Below are 14,990 nucleotides of genomic sequence, written 5' to 3'. Positions count from 1 at the left end.
TATATAATATAATTATAGCCATATAGGTAAATTAAAAAATATTAAAAATTTTAAAATCATTATATAATATAAATAAAAATTAATGGAAAAAAAACTAAAAAACAAAAAAAAAACTATAAAAACATTTTTAACCATACCTGTGGTCTAAATAGATCATAGACAGTCATAAGTCTGTTAAAATGGGAAGGACTTAGTATAATGTAGTACTTACCAAAAAATATTCAGGAATTAGTATATACCTAAAATAATTCAGGACCCAACTAGTGTAGTACCTATAAAAATCCGGGACCCAACTAGTGTAGTACCTAAAATAATTCGGGACCCAACTAGTGTAGTAATTTTAAATTCGGGACCCAATTCGGAAGCAATCGCCATATGAACCCTGAATAAAATAAATATTAATGATTGGTACCGTATCAGGTGGTCATACTTTGTATTACTGGAACTGCTATTTGCCTTAAAATTTCTCGGGATTTCTACTCGCTAAATTAAAAAAAAAAAAGTTTTCGATTAAAATCAGTACTGTATGAAGTTAACATGTCAATAATATATATAATTTCCAATAGAATATACACGATTGGATTATAGGATTTTTACTCGGGTAATAATTTAGAAATTTAATGTTGTACTTACATTTACTCAGTGGTATCTACGTTGTAAATTTGAATATATTTTGAAACTATTGTGTTTTACAGTTCATTTGCTTATATATACATATTAAAATCATATTTTCAACTTATTCTGACAAACATTTTATTAAAATTTACAGCAAGCGGAGATTTATATAACTATTGATATTATAATGTTAATTTTTTTCTGTAAATTCTTTTTCCGTAATACACCAAGTCTCTATATGATAGAGAACTGTACCTAAGAGGTGTATTAAAAAGGTTTTTCGATTTTCTCAGCAATCTATCCAATTTTAAGGAAAAACTAAAAAAAAAAAAACTAGATTATGATATAATATGTTGTTGAATTTAAAATACAAGACTTATGTACAACATTGACTTACACCGAGTCGAAAAAAACAAAGCACATACAATTAATGTGTGAAAATAATTTCGATATCAATTTATATGGTTTAATTTTGACTTTCGACGATACTGTAAGTGAAGAAGACAAAATTGTATTAAACGTGAAAATCGTCTCACATCTACTTGGAAACTCATACGCATTGCCTCGCGTAATTTAGCTATAGGCAACCCCTGTGCCCGTTCCCCTAGACGAGATTGGAATCAACGTACGCTCGTGTGACGTGCATGAGTGTTTGTATGTGGTGTGAAATGGCAATATAAAAGAACTATAAATAATAGCAGATGATACATATAGAATATAAGCTCTTGACCGGTATACACTTAATTCCGGCGTAGACAACTGGCCGACAGTCAACGCGAGAAATTTGAGAAACCCAGCGAACTTCAAATATAATAGGTGAAACTGATGCTGAAATATAATCACCGGATAAATTATTATATTCACCTAGAAATTAATTCGAATTGAACGGTATTCTCTTGTACGTTTTATAATAGATTCCGGCCGCATAATACTCACTCTCGCGAGTGCCTACATTTTAATTCCGTGCTCATCGTGAATTTCCAGTTGGAAGTATTCAAATTATTGTTTTATAAGCTTCCTACTACGATGTCTTTGGCGTATTTTTAGCGGTTCCTGTTTACCCACCTCTAATTAACCCACCCGAATATAATATCTGTATATGTACCTGATAATTATGTTTATATATATTATGTCTTAAAATCTGCAAGGATTACAACCATATTTGACTAAATTCTTATTAAAATACTACCTAACTATTACTACTTGTTTAAAATAATCATTCGAGATCTTACCAGCCAATCGTGATTATTTTACTTCCATGTAAACATATATTTTTAAAATGAAATGCGAAATATCAAGAAGTCATGTTCCATTCATAAACATAATGCAAGACTTTGTAAAGTTGCAAATACTTCCAAAAATGTACTCACAAACGTAAACTACCTTAACTTTGAAAATTCCAAAAGTGATCACGGATAAGCGTCCAACTTAGCCAAACCACCATTGTTATGCTTGCCCTTCTGTACAGATATATGAAACGAAATTGTTTTTCAAGCTTCACATGTACTGACGGGTTTGTGAGTAATTATATAATGATCATCAACAGTTTCTTGTCATTAATAGAATTACAGAATGAAATGTTTACGCTTGTTTTGACGCTTTATTCTTTATGTCAATACTTAAAATATAAAAAATATTTTACGGTAAATATAAACTACGCGGCAGCTAAACATTTATGATGGGTTTTACGGTCCTCAAAAGTTCAAAAAATACAATGCTCAAAAACGTTCTCCGGTGCCTTACGGCATTTTAGCTTGTGCCATGTAGTGTACATGTATCATTTTCCGTTAGTCGTACGAGGTACGGCTGTATTATATACTATTAAAGTTAAGTAGTACAAAAACAATCTGAACTTAAAATACGAAATAAAATCCCCCGAAACCAATAAATAATTTGTGAAATAAGTTATGGTATACGGCTACAATAAAGTTTTAACTGCACGGAGTTACAAAACACAAAGTATCAGGAGTAATTTTGTTTACACCGCGTACGTAATAGACGGTGACACCAAATAATGGCGTTCCCTAAGTACGGTTTTAGTAAACTTTTGTCTCGCAATAAATTATTTTTGTCATTAATTGACTTTTTGTTATGCACATTATGGATAAAATATTATGACTATTTGTTGCGGAAATTATAACTTCATTGTACATGGTTTTTAATTAATGTAATAATCTGTTTTTCAGCACCTTATAACATACGAAACTTAAATGATGCAGTGTTCTCCAATCCTTTAGGAACGAAGCAATGTAAAGTTTCGGGAGTGCTTTACAACCACAGCCAAAAAGTATGTATACCGTAGATAATTTCATACTTTGTCACAAGTATATATATATATATATATATGAGTAAAATAGACAGTAAACTGTTTTCAAAAATATTGATTTGCGTTCAAAGTAAATAATTGTATAGTTAAATTACCAAACCCATTCAGTGTGGAACTATATACTATATTATTTCATTACTAAAACAAAGGTCTTATATAGTATTTAACAATACACTTTTATAGCTTCAGGTGCACCGCGATAGTAATAATATTATAGTAACATAATTTGGTAGCTAAAAAATACCAGCGATGCATGATGACTGTTAGATAATGTGCGTATCGATTAAATGATCCCTAGTAAAAATCAGAAGTATATTTATTTTTCATTAAAAAATAAATATTTTAAAATGATCATTAGTTAGCTAATATCAATAGTTGAACTTTATCAAAATGTACCAAACGTAATCCAAAAATTGATAAGCGTTATAGCAGAAAACATTTTATAAATAAACAAAATACGTATAGCACATATTAAGCTAAGTACACCCATTTATTACAAACAACAATATTGAATTCCGTATTTCAACAGATACTGTTTACTGACCACTGTAAGGCGTGTATTTGCATCGACGGTCAAATATTTTGTTACTGGCAGTGTGAAGAAACGGCTCATTACTCAACTGGTGAAGAAATTGAAGATTATACTCCATCTACGTCCACGGCAAACGGTAATAATTAATAAATGTGTAACAGATTAATGCTCAAACCGTCCATTAAGGTTATAAACTCATATTTTGTTAATCATTACAGAAGTAAAAATTAAATTAACAATCGTTAAAATAAAATAAAATACGTTTTTTATATAAATAAATTTATATAATTTGTTAAACTCAAATGAAATTCACTAACTTATGGTGTTCTAATAGTCATCTGAATCGATGTAATTTCAATGATAATAATAATTTCAAAAATAGTAGCATTTATTTACAGAAAAACATTCAACCGCGTACAATACACCAAGCAGGATTAAGATACTCACGAGTTATAATCTGATCTATGTATTTTAAAGTTCTATAACAACAACTGTAACAAAAACACAAAACAAATCTTAACTAACAGATCCCAAAACTCTAGATGCTTATTCACACATTTTATATCTGAACAGACCGCTTTATTTGATTTAAATTATTTTGTACTTACTTATTATTTTTCCCATTACACCAGTATTTTTAGAAGTTATATACAATCCCTCTTAAGAATTGAAAATAATTTTATTATATTTATATTATTATTATTTTTATTATTTTATTTTAATTATTATCATGGGTAGTTTTAGAATTTTTCAATAATTTTCTAGAATGCATCAGTAAAACTTTAAAAAATCCATAACAGATAGGATATCCGTGTTTAAGTAAAACTTATAACATTATTTTGCAACTTTTTAATAATTCTAGTAACTTATAATGTTCACAAATTCTTTATTTTAGTGTTATGTAGACCCAGTAGTTCAAAATTTAATCATTGAATTGACATATAATTTTTAAAATTGCTATTATTTAAATTTTACTATTTGAACATGTAGTAAAAAATCAAATTGTTTATTATTTTGAACTACTGTCAAAAACTGGAACTATTTTATCATTGTCTATACATTTTTATTTTATTATAAAAATTTAAGTTTTAATCTCGTCCAATCGTTCTGTTTTTACGAAATATGAAATATTCATACTACATTTTGGTTATTACTTGTCGTTTGTTACGTTTTGAGATTTAAATTAAAAAATTCCAGCCATGTTTTCACAAAATTTAAAATATCTATCATAAATTTAAACCAACTAAAATTATTTTTACATACGTTCATTAAAGTGTGAATGTATCGATGTAAAATGTATCGATTTTTTGTTTGTATAGATAACTACAACATAAACATTTTTAATCAAATAATTATTCAGTATAATATTTTGTAGTTATGTCTTTCGAGTGTCATCAATATGGTATGAAATTTTAATATATCCATATACAAGATTATACTGTACTCATAACATTTTGACAATCACTTCTAGTAAATTATATGTATGTGTGTATAGGTACTTGCTTAAAAGAGCGATTATTATTATTATAATATAATATTGTATGCATAGTAATCTATAAGCTTCAGTGGTCGACATCGTGATTCAAATACAGTGATTTATAATTACTATAATTTGATACATAATACACTTTCAAATTTTAAATGATAACACCACACAAGCCTATTCCGATATGTGAGCGGAGTGAGTGTCCGAATTTTGATCTCTATATTCTGTCGGTAATTTATTTTTATAAAACCCATTGTGTATAGGTAGATACGTATAACATTACTACTTGACACTTGCAATATTTACGAGTTAAAACAATTTTGCACACAATGAACCGTAAACCTGAAACAAGGCAATAAATAATCGGATAGTTATATAAGCCCGTAAAAAAAAAAAAAAGGGTTTTTACTATAAAAATATACATTGGGAATTAAATCTTAAAATCATAAATAGTATTATAGTTATAATTCATAATAATATACTAACATTATAATATTCGCGTGTGCGTTCATTATGATGTCAAAGAGGAACAATAATAATAACTCTTTCTGGGTTTTTTTTTATATATAGTATTACAGTGATTTTAACAGCAAGAAAAAGTGTTGACACCGTCGCCATTTTTATTATTGCATACGTTTACGATATTATAAACTGTTTCATCCTGATTCTCGGTATTCTAAAACTCTCCGTCTACTCCCCAGTGAATTTTTCTTTTAAAGGAAGCGCTCTTGCTCGCCTTTAGTAATTCATGTGTATTTAATGAAGTTCATAAAAGTTGTACATATTTATTTTGGTACTCCATAGTTATTATTTTAAACATAAATCCTACAGAACAAAATAAAATATATTTATAAAATATTCCATTTATGTTGAACTATAAGAAGACCAAACATATTGAATATTCATATAGTTTCTACAACCGTTTTTGAGTTAAATTTGTACAACCCCATGTCAATTATTAATACGGAGAATATTTGTTTATTATTTTTTCATCAAATATCATTTATATTTTTCACACGAAAGGTTGTATGTAACCAGTGTATAACATAATAAAATTTTATAATGTCAAATAATTATATATGTTGTCAATCTGTTTCAGTAATTTCAACTACCTTCGAAACTGAAGAAAGTTCAAAAGTGACAAACAGTATACCACATTCAAGCCCTTTAGATATTTTACAGTCAACCACGATTTCACCCAACGAAACAACTGAACCATTTTGTCTTGTTATGGGTAATTTTGTTGTTGTTTGACGATTAAAATTAAAATGATAATTTTAATAGAATATTAAATTTGTATAATAGGGGTTAGATACCAACCTGGTAGTGTTTTACCGAGAGACACGGGATCCTGTTTAGAATGCCAATGTGGCCGGAACTCGCAGATTACATGTAGCCCAAAGGACTGTATAACGTTAAATTCGTTAAGTGATGAAGATACCTCCGAACCAGAATTCTATGGTAACAATAACGGCGAACAGAACAATGGCAATTTCAATTTAGATATGTTTGCTGTTAATGTTGTTTAAAAAAAAAAAAATTCATTCAAAAATCTTTTACAATACAATTAACGACGTTTATTTAACAATAATAATTACTCGTAATGCCCATTAAACATTATAATCCACCCGTATGTTTTTGTTTTACTTTAACACAAATTTACCAGTGAATTTAGACACATTTTTTTCGACAGTGAATAATTAGTTTTTGTAACTACATCAATTAAGAACATTTATTATTTAATATTAAAATATAAGAAACGTTTAATCTAAAATACACTTATCGTCCGAATAAAAATAAATTCTTCGTTGGATGTCACGGTTTCATAATTACTATTTCTTATCAATTACAAAAATAAATTAGTGTTTGAAAATAAATTAATGTTTGTTTATTAAAATGTATGTTGTTTTGCTTCCTTGTTTAAGAAATATCCTGAGCAACATACATAGAACACTGAACAACTCGTTAACTATAATAATAAATATTATACCAATCAAGTATTTGATATTTGAACAATGCACACTTAATGCACCTATCATTAAAATTAAGTAACAAATGTAAACAATAAATTACCTTCACTTTATACAACAAAAATATTAATAAATAACTGAATCCTTAAACTTGTACTTGCACTAGATTTATATAAAAATTAAGTTAACTCTAAATAATTCCCTACTGTTATTCTTTATTTTCTGTCATGCATCGCTAGAAAGAAATTAACGACATTTTAATACCATAAAAATACTAAAATATTGAATCAAACTAACTTTAATTTAGAATAATATTATGATAAACTAACTATAATTATAAATTTATAAACAAATACACTATTTATGACTATTTAATACGCATGTATGTATATATTTTTTATTTTTACATAATATGTACATTTTCATATAAAATATGGTAATTAATTTACAACAAATATTAATTATGAATTATTTAATTATTTTTAATAATTTTGAAATTTATTTTGTTAGTAAGTATTTGATGTTTTACAATAACCTACTGTTTACTGTTCTTATTAGATTTCTTTCTTTACTAAATTTTATACTTACCACAATTGTATTTTGTTCATAATATCATAAGTATATTTGATTGAGCATTATGTACCAAGTGTGCCAAATAAAAAATAGAATTGTATAGTAATATGTTTGAACTTCTTAATTCATAGAAAAATATAGAAATATTTACTCGAGTAAAAATATTTTCGTATTAACTACTATAATAACAAACACTACATACCTACTTTTAAACAAATTAACTTTTTGTCATTAAATTTTTAGATAAATATAGCTACCATTCTAGATTTGTGTAACTTTTATTAATTATTGTTAAAAAAATTAAAAAATATAATTTAAGTAGTTAACCATATATAATTAGATTATATACTTAAAAATGTATATCAATTTTACAATACATATCTATATAAGTATCTAATTATAGAATATCTATTTCAAAAAAGTAATTAGATAGTTAACCTAATTTAATAATATAATAGTTATACTTAGCTTAAATATTTATAAGTAATAATAGTTTCATAGTATACAATGATTATTTTGTATTAAATGTTTTGAATAAATATTATACATCATGGTTAATATTTCATAAGCTAAAAACCGTTTTACATTAAAAAAATATGGTTCGTAAAAATTAAATGGACATCTAATTTATGGCTATTGTTATTTTTTTTCTGAAACATTTTATAATCGTCACCTGCCTTTTTTAATAAATTGAATAATAATTAAAATCAATAATTATAGGACTTGGATTTTGTAGCAAAATAAATCCTTAAAAAGCATTTACAAAATATAATAATATTCCATCTCTTACGATTTAAATTTTCAATTCAATCTCCGGCATTTTCACGATTAAATTGTATAGAACAATACACCTCACTGATTGCTATTTACCGATCAAGTAAAGTATTTGAACGAGCTATAAAAATACACAGATATAATTCAGAATATTTTCCTATTCTTTAAGTCATAAATATAAATTATAATTACAGTATTTTTGATAATGCTACAATTTTGGCACAATAACGATAATTATTTTATCAGTCATTAATTTATTACTGGTTTTATAATTTCAAGAAATAATAATATAATCAAATAATAATATATATAAAAATATCATAAATTTTTTTGAAAATTATGTAAAAATTGAGAAAAAAAATCAAATGGGGTAAGTAGAAAAAATACTCTTTTTATGGAAAAGAGCAAAAAAAAATACATAAGTTTAGTTTATTGAAAACAGAACGATTCAAAACGTATTCAAGTATAAGAATTATTTTTCTATCACAATCCCATCAAAAGAAGCATTTTCTACAGAATTCTAGTCCTAATACTTAAGAACTAGATTTGTCTATTACGTATTTTTACGTCTATTTACGCATATGAATAAATTGAAAACCCGGTATTTATAAATCAGTATAAAACCATGTTCAGTAATAGAGTATTTAAGAAAAATAAATTTTTAAAAATCAGCGACAAATTTAAATTGCTAGGAACTAACGGTACAGTAGAAGCATCAATACATACAGACAGAAATTGGGTGCACTTAGGAAGCTTAATGAAAAATTACGTTCTCTAAGTAAAAATGCATATCTCACAAAAAGTTTTTTTTGTCACGTAATGGATAAATTTAATAAAATATTAAAGTAATAAGTACACCAAATTAGCTAATTATAAAAAAAAGGTTTACAATATAAATTCAAAAATACGTCTACCTTATGCTATATTGTATTGTACAATTATTTCTCTTGTTGTATTTTGAAATTTATAATTTATTTAATTTTGAAATAAATAGAATGACCCTCAATCATAAAAGATATATTCGAGAACGATTAATCAGTAAGTGGTAATTATAACTCATTAATAATAACTAGATTCTGTATTTAAATGAATTTTATTCGTTACTAAATTTATAATTTACAAAACAAAACCTAAACATTTATGACAAAAAAAAAACTTCAATTATTTTCAAGTTTTTTTAGGAATATATAATTTTAATGAAAATAACTCAAAAATCTTTGTTTTATTTTATAAAAATTAAAAACTCAAGATGATGACATTGTGTAAAGACATGAAATAAAACAAATTACTCCAAGTCCATCTGTTATTTCTATGGTAATTGAACATATAAATATAGAATATTAAATAATCTTAATCATAAATTTGATATAGGAGGTTATGTTGATGCTGAATGTAAAAAAAATCTTAGTAAGAAGATAAAATTTATATTTTACAAAACATGTGGACATCTGATTTTAAATTTAATTATTTATATTTCAATAGCGGAAAATATAAACGTAAATTTCAAATGCAATGACTTGAAACATTCAAATGGTTTACTTATTCAAAATTGAAAGAGGGTTCGTTTTGTACGTTCTGTATGCTGTTTTTAAACACAAGTCTGGCTGGTAAGAGTTCACATAAGAAATTGGGCAAACTTGTTTCAAAACCCTTGAAAAAATTGAAAGATGCATTAGAAGAACCAAAAAATAACGATACTAATTTCTGTAGTTTGCTCCTATATCGCGCGAAAAATTGTGACAATGTATTAGTCAAATATTTTGAAACTAATGGTGGTAAATCTATATATACTAGCCCACTTATACAAAATGAAATCATAAATTTGTTTGAGAATTTGATTAAATAAAAAATACTTGAAAGAGTATAAAAATTAAAATGGTATACAATACTTGTAGACAAAACTGATATTTCTTAAACTGAACAATTTTCGTAATGAATTCATAATATTAACAAGGAATTTTTTTCAATTTGAGAAAATCTTTTTACATTTGTTTTCGTATATGAATTATCTAGTGAAGGATTGACCAATACGATCAAAGAAACTTAAAAAAAAAATGTTTTTGATTTTAACAAAATGCAAAATTACAAATTGAACAAATTACGAGACTGCAGCGATACGTGGTCGTTTTAGAAGTGTCTAGATAATTATTAAAGATATTTATTCAAAAGCTTTATATAAACACTGTGTATCACACTCTTTAAAACTTTGCTTATCAGTTGTAACAAAATCTCGAGATATTTGAAATACTTTTGATATAATAAGTGTTAGATTTTCCTTTTATAACTATTCGTCAAAACGAACAACTGTCCTTTTAAAGTAAAATAAAAGAAATTAAATCAAATTCACAATTCATAAAATTGAAATCCCTTTGTGAAACTCACTAGATGGTACACTATGAGGCAGTTAGGCTTTTTAAAAGAATGTTTTAACCCATCATTGCTGCGTTAGAAGAAGTGCAAGCAGGCCCGTACTGGCCCACCGAGAAACCGGGCAGATGGACGTCCATGAAAATTACGATACATGACGCACTCATAAAAATTACCGCTATATTAAGATTTTAGAAAGATATTCATTGATTCTCATTAACAAGTAATAACCCAATAGTCTTGAAAAACGTTTATATTTTTGTGAAGACAAGCGTGAAACCTAAATTATGATTCTTTAATCTGTAATCTATTGAGCCATAGGTGACCTGAAGGATTAAATAACAAAAATTAAGTCACCCTTAAATATTTTCATAACTGCCCCATAAGAATAGCCAGTACGGGCCTGAGTGCAAGATTAATGTTCTAGGACGAATTCTTCAAAAAGGGCTAATAATCATCTACATTGTACTTGTAATTTTAGATTTTTTATATCTATTTTTGTATTCAGTAAATTATTAAGTTATTTTTATAATTTATCTAAATATGTACAAAGCAAAAATATTGATTTATATAACACTTTTAAAAAAGTAATCTATGTAGTTTCTGTTCTTCCTAGAAAATGTTAATTTAAAATTGAATGATATTTATAAAGAAGCCAAAATAACTTGGAAAAATATTACAAAAAATGTATTTTTATACCATACCTGAATGATTCGATAATAGCTTTAAATTAAAAATTTAAACCTCACAATGAAACTATAATCTCATTACAATTAATCTTACCATGCATTATAATTGAAAAACCATTTTTTTGTTTAAAAAAAGCTGTTGACGTTTATGAAAATGATTTACCTGGTCTAAACCATATTATAAAAGCAGAGTATGTAATTTTGGCAGGTTAAATGGGAAAAATATCGAAGAAAACCCAAGGTCCGTAACTGCTACCTAAGCAGAGTTGCTGAGATCGTTTGATGTACGTGTCATAATGATTCCTATTTCCATCGCTACAGCTGAACGCAATTTTTGAACGTTGAGAAGACCTAAATTTAAAATAACCTAAATAACCTATTTGAAAAATGACTTCAGAATCGACTCAAGTTTCTGAAACCAACGTACCAGTTAAACAGCTAAATCCCACGGAATGTAAAAAAGTTATCAACAATTGCAAAATGAGTTTGAACTACGATACCAAAAATGTGAAAAACATGTGTCAATTGTAGTGGATCCAGTGGCGTACATTCAATCTTGCTCTGGGGGGGGGGGGGTTAACAAAAATAATCGTTATCTTTTTTTTTTCGTTGCACAGATAAATAAGATAAATAGATATTATTTTATACAACTTTTTCACCAATTTACAGTTTACTTTTAAATTACAGTAAATTAATAGCTATTGGAATATAAAAAGAGTGTAATTAAAAAAACTTTTCAAACACCTATCAATATAATTATTTAATTATCATAATATTTGTATAGTTGTATATTATAAGTTCAAAGCGTAATAATGAAACTACGAATATATTACACGTCATCAATAAAACAATTCTCTTTTTTTTTTGGCCCTGGGGGGGTTTGAACATAGGACACATGCACGCAACTGAATGAACCATTATGCGATGAACATTCAATCACAATTCATAAATTTGGTAACTGTAAACAGTTGTAATTATTATTTTTCGTTTATATTTTTGTTGTATTAAAATAAAGACTATATGATAGCATTTTTATAATAAAACTGTAATTCATTTTCAACAAAAAATAAAACCTAATTGATAAGTAAAAAATTTTCCAATTTATCTATAAATTCATAAAACTAACAGAAATATCTTCAATTACAACTCCATTTCAAAACAAATACTACAATGGTTTTATATATTTATGTTTTATTGACTGAACATTCATGATGAAAACTAAATATTTGAATGCTATGGGTACTCGGGGACCCGGTTGTTAACAGTAGGGTTAAATAGGTATACATTGTATACGCTAGTAAATTATATAAGTAATGTTATAATATTATGTTCATTTTTCACACAATTTTATTTATTTATCATTCATAGTGAATATTCTATTGGAAATGCGAAAAAATAAATTTGTTTTTATTTAGAATTACCTTAAAAATGTTGTCACCTCCTTAAATATTTCAGAAAGGTTATTGCTTCCCCTGGATGTAGCTGTAGTCGTGGTTTTAGATACATTTTGTCACTTGTGGTTCACTTCAATCCAACAGCATTACACAATTACGGCCATTCACGGGTACCTATGCTGTAGCCATATAAAAAGTAAATAAATATATGGAAACAATATTCAAGTATGTTATAAAAATACAATACAATACAATACAATATAATAAAAATAAAATACAATTTTAATGTTTATTTATTAACTTATAAATATAATAAGTAAAATTTTTAAGAAAATGTAATTTGATAAAAATCAAAATACATAATAAAACTTAATAGGATGATATTTAGTAAAATTAGATAACGATTATTTATCTTTAATAGTAGTGTTCACTCGGCGTGTTACCAAAAATATAATTTAAATATAAATGTTATTTATTTACAACAATTTATTTGATCAATACAAAACATCGACAGATATAATTAAACATGTAAAAATGTAAATAAAAAGGCATGGTTCAAATACATTATTTCTCATTTAAAATTGTATGTAAATCCTGATGATTCTTGTAATTTTACCTTGAAAATTGTCGTACAAAGTATTTAAGGGTTCTCTTTTTTTTTTGTATTTATGGTGAGCCTGCCGCGGTCGGATAGGATATGTTTCTCTTTTCCTTATTTTTCATACTATTTCTCCCTTTGATTTCTTTATGCGTTACTTATGACTAACTAGTTTTCAGGTTAAGTAATTAATTAATATCATTTAGTTTTAAATTGATTTAGAATCTGAATGGAATGATGAATATATTGATTGTACAATGGTGTACATTTGTTTGTGTCTGTGTACAAACTTTTGACCAGAAGAATCATTAATAAGGAAATAAGTTCAAGTTGGTATTCTGATTGGTACTCAATCTTTCTACAGGAAAAGTAATTAAAAATGTATTTAAGTTACAACAGTCTTCTGAATATTGCGAAAAACTGACAAATTATAAAAAAAATGCAAAATTTGCAGCATACTGGTTTTCGACTAAATCTAATTTTATTTTTCATGATAAATTAAAAATAATAACCGTAGAAACATAAAATTTTTATTAAAAGCTGACATTACCGTTCATTATAGATAGTATTAGATCTTGTAAAGATCTGTTTAGCTATTTAAAACCTAGCACACCAGAAAAAACATCCAAAATGACGCTCCTAAGAGAATAGCAATTATTATTACCTACCGATTTTACTCTTGTTATAATTTTAAATTTAATATACTCATAATTTCACTGCCATAATTTTACTTATTTTTATTAATTAATACATTTTTATGGTAAATGCATTTTATTTAAAAATTTGCAGAATTCTTAGGTCATTATTCCACTCTAGAGTCTAAAGAATAGATAACGACTCTTCAATATTAATTAAAATTACTATAATTGTAGATAAATATTGTTTCATAACCATGTAATATTAAAATTGAATAGTTACATTTTGCATATTGAAGTAAATTTCTAAAACAGCAACCATGATGGAGAAAAACGAATAATAAAATAGCATGTCTAATAATTGGACTGATTTATAAATCACGAGGTTTTAGACAAAATGAATATTATAATATATCTTCTTAATATCCTCAATCATAAAAGTTGAGTTAAGTATACTAGTATAACACATCTTAAATACTTGTATTACAAATATTAACATAGATTATATCATTATGAATTCATTAATACTTACACTTCAAACATATTTAACGCCAAAATGCCATTAACAATATAAACGATGACTTTCTAGTTCTATAACACATTTTATCCGAACAATTGAAATTATTTTGGTAACCTTTAAAATAAATCGAAGGCTGAAATTAAGAAACTACTATAGTAATTACTATCCAAATAGCTATTTATACGTATGTATACATATAACTACAATGTCCATTACATAAACCAGTAATTTGCATCAAGTTATTCGAAATGCCAAGGCAATAAATAAAGTGTCACAAATTTGAAAAAAATCCGTTTTGGTCGGTAAATATGTTTTATTACATTTTCCAGTATCCAAAACCAATAAATTATAAAGACCATAATGTAAACAAAAAAATAAAAATATAAATGGAATCGTAAAAATAAAGTTTCAATTATAGTCTATGTTAACAGGTCGTATGTACTAGTAGTAGGTACTACTTCGTACTAGGAATAATTTAGTCGGCGTAGGTAAGTTTGTCAAAATATGTAGC

At 26.1% G+C, this 14,990-nt stretch overlaps 1 protein-coding gene and 1 long non-coding RNA gene across 4 annotated transcripts in view; one reads left to right on the top strand and one right to left on the bottom strand.

Moving 5' to 3' along the window:
* The window catches only part of LOC112691591, a 44,427-nt gene extending 37,212 nt beyond the window's left edge, over positions 1 to 7,215 (top strand). For 2 of the 3 annotated variants that reach the window (XM_025565891.1, XM_025565892.1), the window contains exons 3-6: positions 2,802 to 2,902; positions 3,471 to 3,609; positions 6,059 to 6,193; positions 6,265 to 7,215. In XM_025565891.1, the coding sequence (XP_025421676.1) occupies positions 2,802 to 2,902; positions 3,471 to 3,609; positions 6,059 to 6,193; positions 6,265 to 6,488 (599 nt within the window). In that variant the 3' untranslated portion in view covers positions 6,489 to 7,215. The remainder of the gene's footprint in view (positions 1 to 2,801; positions 2,903 to 3,470; positions 3,610 to 6,058; positions 6,194 to 6,264) is intronic. The other variant, XM_025565893.1, reaches the window with a different exon arrangement.
* On the bottom strand, positions 305 to 14,591 carry LOC112691592. The gene is made up of 3 exons (XR_003149325.1): positions 14,492 to 14,591; positions 12,754 to 12,905; positions 305 to 483 (listed from the first exon to the last, which is right to left on the bottom strand). It is a non-coding gene; the product is annotated as an uncharacterized LOC112691592 (long non-coding RNA).
* Between the last annotated feature and the right edge of the window lie 399 nt (positions 14,592 to 14,990).

Source organism: Sipha flava, unplaced genomic scaffold (assembly GCF_003268045.1).
Source record: "Sipha flava isolate LNK unplaced genomic scaffold, YSA_version1 64_pilon_pilon, whole genome shotgun sequence".
Taxonomy (NCBI): Eukaryota; Metazoa; Arthropoda; class Insecta; order Hemiptera; family Aphididae; genus Sipha; species Sipha flava.
Note: the sequence above shows the minus strand (reverse complement) of the source record. Positions and strands in the feature narration are given on the sequence as shown.